Source organism: Plodia interpunctella, chromosome 26 (assembly GCF_027563975.2).
Source record: "Plodia interpunctella isolate USDA-ARS_2022_Savannah chromosome 26, ilPloInte3.2, whole genome shotgun sequence".
NCBI classification, from domain to species: Eukaryota; Metazoa; Arthropoda; class Insecta; order Lepidoptera; family Pyralidae; genus Plodia; species Plodia interpunctella.
This window is the reverse complement of record NC_071319.1, coordinates 4,365,095-4,376,051: the sequence shown is the minus strand read 5'-3', so window position 1 is coordinate 4,376,051 and position 10,957 is coordinate 4,365,095. Positions and strand designations below refer to the sequence as shown.

Genomic DNA, 10,957 nt, shown 5'->3' with positions numbered 1-10,957 from the left:
GCCATGTTTCCCGTGGACTCTCTTAGGAAGGACATAATCGCATTTTCTTTCACATTGAAAGAGCACAAAACAAATCATTGTAAGGCCAGTGTTATTGTTAACACTGGTGTCAGATTTTATTCTATCCTATAGGCGTAATGACTTTTACGACTACCGCCATCTAGTGTCAAGTTGTCAACACAAATAGTCGACGTTGATTGAGTGCTCAGTGTGCAGGTTTTGTTTTCCTTAACCAGAAGCATTTTGTGGTCTATGGAAAAAATACTATGATGAATCATAGTTTTTTTTTGTAAAAAAACAATCTTCAGACTGGTATATAAACTTCTATTATGGTTGATGATCCAATGGTTAAAATGCTCTTCTCGGAACTAAATGGTCTCAAGTTCGAATCCTGCTCGAGCCGCATACATTGTTGGCTTTTTCATTTGGCAAAAAAGTTCATACAAACTTCTATACTACTATACATGTCTGTATTTATATTATATTATTTACTGTAAAAATATATTAGTTATTTTCGAAACATGAAAAACTCCCACAATTACTAACATTATATACACACATAACATTTAGTACATTCATGTAATCCGAGGTGGCATATTAAAACATTTTCAAGTTAAAAATTCACATTTATTAAAAGAAAATGAACATTATACACAAGAAACATAATATTCGCTTAAAATATTACGCTTTCTTTGTTATTAAAATGAAAAATTTTGTTCTTCACGAAAATAATGGTACAGTCGTCAAGGCAATTAGTTCTATGATGATGATATAATGGCAACATTTGTCAAAGTATAAAAATTAAGATAAAGCAAAGAAATTATTATCTTTATAAGTTACTATTTTTGTACATCGTTCCACATGGTTGCAGACAGACGTTTTTACTCTTGAATTTCAAAAATGTTAAACGACAAAAATTATTGGGATTATTATTATGCGCTATGTTGTTCACTATTTCATTTTAAAAATAAATACCGGAAATAATCACCGTAACAAAATTGAGGTTATGTTACAAATACACAAAATAAATCCTAAATAAACAAATTGGTTAGGTATTTTCCCAAATGCCATTCCCATATTTTATTTAACAAACAAACATAAAAATATTGTTTATTCGTATCCATTGATATTGGACTGAGATAGAATCTAAATTACACACACTATTCAAATTTTCGATGTTTTTACTATAATAAATGTAATAAAATAGTAATTAAATTTACGGAATCTTCAAACAAAGTAAAAATTTTGTGACATATATTTTTGTAATCATTTTGTCAAAGTAATCGTACAAAGGTACAATATCATAGCTAGACGGTTAAACGTATTTTAATCATTATCACATAAATTTATGTTAGTTTTATAATTATTATACATTCATAAATTTCGAACCTTCAAGCCAAATATTAATTTTTCAACAATCCAAATAATTTATATTTATTATATATATATATATATATATATATACTGTTTAACATATTCATTTATCTTCTCTTAGAGTTTTTACCCGTTTCTCAAATAATCTTGGTGTTTTATTACAGACAAAAATTTGTACATAATAATAAAAATACAAAATCTAGAATATATTTACATTAATTAGAAAATTAAATATAATTGAATCACAAAAAAAAAATCAATGCAACAAAACTGAATGATTTTATGGAACTGAATAATTTTATGAAAAAAAAAAAATATTTTAAATTACACAATATTTATTTTTATTTTATAACATAAGATATTGAGAGCCGGCGACAATGCACATACATATATTTATTTAAACAATTTCCATCATTTTTACTAACATAAAAGCTCGATTTTTCATAGTAACAATTATAATAATATATACATTTTAATGCATACATTATGCTATTTTTTTTTGTAACTATTATGGCAACTCTTTGTATAACATACTTATCGAATTATATTTACAATATTTACAGAAAACATACGAATTTATATGTAAAACTAAACATTGTCTGCTTACACGATTTTTTTTTTATTATTTTTTTATTATATATTATATATATACAATAACGCAAAGTTTGCGCAACGCAAGATTATTAATCTTAAATCTGCAAATATTATTTTTAAATTGTTTAAAGGAACAAACAAAATATTCATTCGTCACGTTAAAAAAAGGGCTGCACTCCGGGAGAGCCGGGAGAAGTGAAAACTTGAATATGCATTTTTGACGTCTCACGAATTTTCGACCGGGGTGAGTTTAACATTTTTTACCCATAACAAAAAAGTTTTCAATCAAATAAGAAATTACAATTAAATATCGCATAGCAGACACCCAACTTTATATTTTATCTATATGATTGAACAGGGTCACAATTTTTACATTACAAATTCAGTCTTATACATCCACTTGGATGCAACGTCAGAACTAACCATCGACTTAATGATAAATTGACATTTACTCTCTTAACTAACGTCACTGCTAGAAACACTAAAAAATTATAAAAAAAAACTGTTAATTTTATTATTTGAAAACAAGAAGAAAAGACTACTTTAAGATTTGGAAATTGAATCAAATTAAATAGATCAATTGAGAATTTAAATATGTAATTGGTTTTACTCCGAATTATTATGTTTAATGATAAAAAATATCTTGATATTTAGCCTTTTTCATTTATTTTACACAATACAATAAACAATAATTTTCCGGGATGAAAAGTACATTATGTCCACCACTATGTATACTCTTAATTATATTATGTTAAATTTTAAGAAGATTGGTTGAGTATATAACGCGTGAAGACAAGTAAACAAACAAACTTACTTTCGTATTTATATAGTTGAGATTATAGCAAAATTTTTTACTTTCTCTATATATCCCCTTTCTTTTTTTTATTACTTTCTCTATATATATTGTATATACATATTATCACATGTATATACAATATTATATTTTTATGAACATGATATAAAACTGATTGGATTATACTCAGCTTATAAATATTCATAAATTATCAGAGAGATGGATTAAAATACAGTGAGCTCAAATTTAATGTTTTTTTTTTTACCCGGATTTATTATAAATTCAGCTTTAATTCTTTTTAACAAAATAAAAATGCAAAAGTCAGAAACTTGTATGCATTCCATTTTTATTCGGAACGATAGCAGTGAATATTAAAAATATCAATAAATAACATTTTAGTGTTTCTAGTATTTCACAATTTAGTATATTATTTTGATATTGTATAAGGAAAAACATATTTTATCGAATGGCAGTGAGTATACGAATTAATTATTCAAAATAGTTATCACACGCGTACATATTGTTCAATACGTGTTCGCGAAACAAAAACTGTTCAACAAAATACAGCTAACATCTAATAAATAATTCTGAATTTTGATCACTAAACAAAAATAAATAATCCGTTTTTTATCGGACGGGACATTACGATGTCTCTCTAATTGTCTCTCACTCACTATATTAAGTATATGTCAAATATTGTTTAAATGTCAATGTCAAAATGACTGATCCGCACTAACACATTGTTCAGTACACTTTAACACTCTTGACTTGCTTTCACATGTTCTGAATTAGTCTCTGTTGCTTTTGATGCACTGTTTTTTGTTTCACTAGATGGATTTGATGAATTTCCTGTAAAGAAACATAGAATATTATTAATAGCATATGGATTTGTTCTTTTTAAATTATTTTTTTATTAATTTAAATACGTATTACTATTTCAGAATTTCATATTGGTCGAGAAAAGCTTTTGATATAAGATTATTTTTAAGCCATTTGAAGTATTAATAATGTATAGATTTTAAGTAATTTTTCACTATACATAAATAAAATTCTTCAAACCAGTACAGTAGGTCCCGCAGAAATTAATTTCGACTTTGTATGGGATAAAAATATAAAAAATATATATTACTAACCATTCACCCTTGTGGGTTTTGTATGGGGTAACGTATTAGTTGGCCTCTCAAGCATACTTTTGTTAAAGTACACACTATTATCAGTATTGAATCTCACTGGCGGCGAGTTTGAACAGCTTCTAGAGTCCATAACCAAGGACCTAGGTTCCAGGTGGTATCTGTGTTCTAGATCTGGCATTTGAGCTAGGTTTAGAGGATTTCTGTTTGGATTGCTGTAGAGGGATGGTGCCGGCGGTGTTGAGTATAATTCAGGTGGCATTAGTTGTTCCGCCGGTAGCTAAAACAAATGACAAATTTATCGATCACATAATTTGACAATCATAATTAGTTTTATTATGTAGTCTAATAACATTATCAATATGTAATACCGTTTAGGAGTCAGATCTAACTTTATTATTATTATTATTCTATTTAACTTGAAATGTACCTTAATTAACTTGTAATGTATGTATAATGTGCAGATTGCAACTCAATTTTGAAGCAAATATCTTAAACAGTTTGAACTGAAATTTTGCATAACGTTTAGTTTGGATGACAATGCATCATTGCATTGCAACAAATCGGGTCCCAACGACGAGTGAAGAGTTCCCGTCAACGGTTTACTGCACGGACATGAGTTTTTGTTATGCGTTGAATACAACAAGATCTCTTTGTCGACAAAAAACTCATTTGAACAGTGTTGGCATGATAGGGACCAACACCGTTCAAATGAGTTTCTTTCGGCATTTCTTCTCAGCAGTGGTCGTCTCGAAATGCCAGTAGTTTGTAGCTTGTGAGAAAAAACTATTCAATATAAAAATTGACGTGAAAAAGTGCCTGTGAAGGTCTAATTTCTGAATAAATTATTTGAATTAGAATTTTCGGGTTTGCGCTCCGGGAGTGTTGGCAGAAGAGAAAACTTGAATATACTTATATGCATTTTACCTACGGTGCCCAAACAGACCATGTTTGGTTGGTTCGTAGTTCTAACTGAAGAGCGATGGTTCAAACTGAAGGTTTGCCAAAGGAGCGCAGTATGTTAGGTCTCAAACTCGCCGACCGAGTGAGGAACACTGTGCTGCGCTCGCGAACAAACATTGTTGATGCGGCAACTAAGGCTGCCACACTGAAGTGGGACTGGGCGGGTCACGTCTGCCGCATGCATCCGGAGAGATGGACATACAGATTGATCTCATGGATTCCAACTGACGGATACAGGAAAAGAGGGGCCCAGGAAGGTTGGATGACATTATAAAAAACGCAGCTAGCGTCCCGGGGCATCGCTCCCGTGGGAATTTTGGGATAAAAAGTACCCTATGTATTATTCCAGGCTATATTCTACCCGTGTACCAAATTTCATAACAATCGTCCAGTAGCGAAAAGGTAACTAACAAGTAACCTTACTTAAGCATTTATAATATTCGACAAAGAATGGCATGGGAACACCAAGGATAGGGATGCGTGGAAGTTAGGGGAGGCTATTGCCCAGCAGTGGGACTTAAATAGCTAGGAAAAAAGAAACAAATTTTCAGGTCACGTGTCTTGAGACGAGTTTAACATTTGTTACCCATCACAAAAGGTGCACAACGCCGCTAAAGAATTTTTTTATAGTTAAAATGTACATTCAAATACACCCATTCAATAAACATCAAAACAAAGAAATCTCAATATCCGGGGGCACAGCGGTGCCCCCGGTCGAACGTCGAGCAAAAAAACGGCACGGCCGTACCATCCTTTTCTCGAAGCATAAATTTACAAGAATATTTTATAGTGTTGGAAAAGCAAAAGGTAGAATTTCTCGTTGCAACTGACAATTTTGTGGTCAGCCGAGAAGCTTAAGTAAGCATACTCGCTAAAAGCGTCCCTGAGAGCTTTATATTAATTCTGTGGCTAAGAGTAATTAACAAAATACAACCACAACGTTTAGTAATTGAAAAGGCAAAATGTACAACGAGTTTTTTTTTTAATAATAATAATAATAGAATATATTTATTTGCTTCTATTTTAACTTTATTATTTTATTTTAACATGGTATGTACAGTTAGTGGTATGTGCAAAAACGCTGTATTCGCGCAATGTTTAGACTCCAAAGCATTGATAGTTCTCAGCCGTTTTTTAAAGAACACAAAATTCTTACATTTCCGTCAGTTTACATACTTGAGGTAGCAACATTTGTGAAAACCAATGCTCATTTATTCCCTCGTCTAGCTGATGTTGTATTGAGGAATCATCGAGATATCTATCGATTATGCATGCACCCATCAAAAACTGCTTTACTCGGTAATAGCATAGTATGTATGGCACCGAAAATTTACAACAAAATTCCAAATCAATATAAAAGCTTAAATTTAAATCTATTTAAAAAGCACCTCATGTCTTTATTAACTGATAAATGTTATTATACTTTAAATGATTTCTTTAATGATAGACTCGGATAGAATTTAGGGCTAGTATAAGTACATTATAATTCTTTTTTTGTTTTGGATTTGTAATGGATAGCATGCTCCTCTTTATTTATTTATATTTGCATACCTATATTCGGTAAAACGTGTAGGTCTAATTCATTTTGACATCAATTTGTCTATTTGTACTCATGCTTTTGGCAAATAAATGTTTTCTTTCTTTCTTCTTTCTTAGTCTTATAAAATAAACAGTTTGTGTAAGTTTATGTAACTGTTTATACAGGGTGGCCAGCTTGGAGGTATACAACTTTTTTGGCCGCCATTTTGTTTTGGCGGTAAATAAGTATGACAGTTGTTGCATGAAAATTAACTTTGTGTAGATACTTACGGCAAGTTTATTATGGAGCGTTTTACGACGGAACAACGTGTTTTAATTAGAAAACATTTGGTTTCAACATGACGGGGTCACATGTCACACGGCACGAGCCTCAGTAGAAACATTAAAAAGAATATTTCCCGGTCGATTAATTTCGAGAATCGGTGACATTGATTGGCCCCCAAGATCACCTGATATTTTTTTCTATCAGCTGTTAAGGCTATGTCTCCCCTAGTCGCCTCGTACGACATTCACGGGAAGATATTCGTCGAAGATAGACGTCTTATTCCAGGACGGGACCACATGCCTCGTTAGGTATTACTATGATCATACTGATTTTTTTGCAAAGAATTCCTTATTTAAGTATCTTGGTATAATTGACCGCACGTCAAACTACCCGGCACGGATTTGTATGCCGCGGTAATAAGGACTAGTTCGCAATGAATATGTACTTATATAATCATTATTTATTAAATTCTCAATGAATCACTAACGTCACACGTCGCTGATATTAAGTGTAACCTAGTAATTAAGAATTATTAGTCTGTATGATATTTATAATTCACTGTCATTTGTATAGGATTTTATACTGTACTTATGTTATTACCTGAAATAAATTGATTATGAAAAAAAAAAAATTTACAAAACTAATAACACAGTGGTACAATTACCTCGTTGTCTAGACAAAATTGAAATATATAAAAAGTTGCGGTTCCAGCGTGCGGTCCTGTATAATGTAATTATTCGTTGGGAGAATTTTTCATACGGTCAATTTTCATAAAAGGTATGCCCCCAAGATATGAACAAATATTATTTTAGGAAGAGAACACAGCGGTTTTTGTACGTAGATGTTTTTACAACCGTTTTCGTTTACGATTTGAAAAATGTTAAATTTTTCATATTAATTCTCTATATTTCGTATAAATTTCATTTGTCTTTTTAATATAAAACATTTGTTTAAATTTTAATATGAGTTATTTATTAAAATATGTAGCATAAAACTTTGTAGAACCTATAATAAAGTAATTTTTGACTCACTGTCCTCTCTGCATGTCCCGGTTGTGGTCGGGGTTGTGAAGCCGCGAAGCCCGGGGTCAGCGTGGAAAACACCTTAAAATTTTGAAGTTTGGCTGTGATTTTACGACCCGCCGCCTGCCTGTCGTCAACCCTCCTTGGGAATACTATTGTTGCCTATCAGCTACCTAGGCTGTGTATCATTTCGTCGTATCTTACGACATCAGCGGGGATATGGAGTAGTCCTATTCTAGGGCAAAAATAAAGATTAAAATACACTTACCAATCCACTAGTATTTAAAGGCAAAGCATTTTTGTATTTCAGCCAATCTTCATACACCTTATCATACTGTTGTCTATGACAATCATTGGCCCCAACATTTGGCATATGCAGGCTGCTCATTGGTCCTAAGCTTTGTATACTTGGCCCAAGGTTGGGCATTGGCGCCAAGTTGGCTTGGTACGTTGGTCGAACTCTATAGTCCATTGCTCTCACTTGGATGTATTGGTTGCAAGGATCAATGTTGTGATCGTAAAATCTATCGCAATTTGGTGGAAAATCATATTTTTCTGTTGGAGTTTTTGATATCAATGGTCTGATTGAGCTGTAGTCGGTCGTAGACGATTTATTTGAACAGCTGTCGCTTATTTTCCCGTCTAGTGGTATAATGTCTGGGTTTTTATCTGGAAAATAAATACTTTTTAAGAATAACTATAAGAACTTGAACTTTTGTCCTTTGTGTGTTATTTATGTTTCTTTTTTATTTCACATAATCTTATTTTATAAGTATATAATAGGACTAAAATATGATACACTATTTAAAAAAAAAGTTATATGAACCCTCTTAAAATTCGAATTTTATTTTGAACTTTCATTGATTCAGATATCATATATATATCTTAATAAATGATTGTTCAAAAAAGATATTACTTACACAATGAATGTAAATAAAAAATATTAAAAATATACGTAATCAATTAATTATTATTATTACAATTAATTACCATTAATACTATAATAAAATAATAATTATTATTATTTATATATAACCTACAAATTGACCAGGCTAACTACCTGTATAGGTCGACACAATATAATAACAGAATAGAGCCATACTTTCTACAGAAAAAAAATTAATCAACAAATTAATTAACGAGAATATGTTTAATTAAAATAATAAAACAATATTAAAGCTAAATCATGTTTATACCACAGTTTAGTTTAAAACTTATTATGTAGGATTTATTTTTCTGTTGGGACCATAAAGGAGAAAGTTTAGAATTTATTGAAACGCTAGTTATAATAAATTCAACTCGCAAGAGCGGGGAAAATTCAACTTCATTTGAAAATTCTCTGTGTGAAGCATAGAGAGTATTTGTGAAATTATGTTTGTTGTAGATTTTAAACCAACTTTTCTTTGTTTATTTTATTAAACACAAATAATTCGTTAAATACGCTTATTTCTCTCTTTCTCACTTTTTTTTGGCATTTAGATGCATTTGGGGCTGTGACGCCACGAAATCCGTGGTACATATAAAAAAATTAAAATATTTTTGAAGATTTGGATGTGATTTTACATATGGGGGACCATGAAACATAAAACACGTAGCATGTCATTGCGTCCACACGTTCCCTCCTTTTTTCACACGATGCGTACACGATATGGGAAAAAGAGATAGCATGCGGGTGTTAGTAACGTGTTACGTGTTTGTATTTTTCTTATTTGGTCTTCTGAGCGGCTGCCAGACGTAAATACAATACTTCAAATGTCTATGGTTATCAAAAAAAATGATTTATCAATAAAGTTGAGTTATATTTTTTATTATCAATAAAATATTTGGTTTAGGTTTAAGTTTGAAATACATAATTTCATTCCTTCATTTATTAACTTACATAACCTGTCGACAACAATTTCATATAAATTTTTTGGTTGCTAATCACGGAAATTTTAGGTCCCTATATACAAGACTCTCCTATTTTTTACAATTTCATTCGTTCATTCATTCACTTACCCAAACTGTCAACGCTCTCAGATTCTTTGGTGCCAGTCAGTGGTATGTTTGATGTTTCATCTTGCTGTCTTTTGTTTTTCTCATTTTTGTCTGAAACAAAGTAAATTATGTTAATTGGAATTTGACCTCTAGAACATGCGCTGAAGACATATTTTACTTTGACAACGAATTAGCAGACTGTTCGCTTACAGCACACGCCCCTAGACAATCAATTATATTGTGCAATGTGAATGAATGGAATTGATATCTGGCCCGGTGAAAGAGTCGGTATAGCTGTGTAAGTTTTACAAGAAAATGGTACTTTTCAATTTGGTAATGTATCCTTGTCGTTTATTCATATTGCGCAATATATTTGACCGTTTACAGGTTAGTAACAGGTTAGGTTAGATTAGGTTAAGTTAGTAACTAGTTAACTGTAGCTTGCAGTAGGCTGAGCGAAAATTTATTGTTTCTTAATGTTATTCGTATTTGCATTAGTGTTCGACCGAAACTAAGTATAATATAAAACGAAGCTGAAACTTTCGATTAGTAATAATTTTGTGATAATTACTGTCTTTTTTGTTGCAGTATTTACAGCAGAATACCATGGCCGAAACAGCTGTCATGGCCGCTATGACCCCGACCGCGCCCAGAACTATGATCAGGACTGTGGTTAGCTCCACCTTCACTGGGACTTGGGCTGTGGACAATAATTTGGGTTAAATCATGAAAACTCCCGAAAACTTTTTTAATGCTAAAAGGTGCATGTATTGCTATCTCTTTCAGCTGTTGTAGACATATACCTACGTAAGGAGTTCTAAGCTGCCAGCGCTGGTATGGCCACGTGTTGGGTAGATCGAAAGGACAAAATTGCCTGGCAATGTAGTGCTGCATGTACTAGTGCACCGAAAGGTCCCAGGTTCGAATCTTACTCATATTATTATAGTCAATTCTAGTTTCAATTAAAAAAGTATTCTTTTCAAATTAGCGAAATAATTGCATCTAATAAAAGTAATTTCCGCCAATCTGATAACATGATAGTTACCTGCATTCGAGGGTTGGCATCATTCCAAACAAGACAATTGCACAGAAACACAGTTTTGTACACAAACGATCTTTTACGAGTTAGCCTGAGGTTTATCGTGCAAATCTTTTACGCTACTCAGAGAATGGAAATTACAAAACTTCGTTATAAAATGGAAATTTATAAACTTTACTTTTATTAAGATATTTATTAATTTTATACCGAATTTTATTTCAATTATATCAAGTTTGTAATCATAGACTTTGTGTTGTAATT

At 31.5% G+C, this 10,957-nt stretch overlaps 1 protein-coding gene across 4 annotated transcripts in view; it reads right to left on the bottom strand.

The window, feature by feature from the left end:
- Positions 1 to 613: 613 nt before the first annotated feature.
- LOC128681071 (nephrin-like) overlaps positions 614 to 10,957 on the bottom strand; it is a 298,109-nt gene continuing 287,765 nt past the window's right edge. For all 4 annotated transcript variants that reach the window (XM_053764654.2, XM_053764651.1, XM_053764653.1 and 1 more), the window contains 5 exons: positions 10,229 to 10,357; positions 9,679 to 9,768; positions 7,949 to 8,349; positions 3,895 to 4,171; positions 614 to 3,610 (listed from right to left, as the gene is read on the bottom strand). In XM_053764654.2, the coding sequence (XP_053620629.1) occupies positions 3,516 to 3,610; positions 3,895 to 4,171; positions 7,949 to 8,349; positions 9,679 to 9,768; positions 10,229 to 10,357 (992 nt within the window). In that variant the 3' untranslated portion in view covers positions 614 to 3,515. The remainder of the gene's footprint in view (positions 3,611 to 3,894; positions 4,172 to 7,948; positions 8,350 to 9,678; positions 9,769 to 10,228; positions 10,358 to 10,957) is intronic.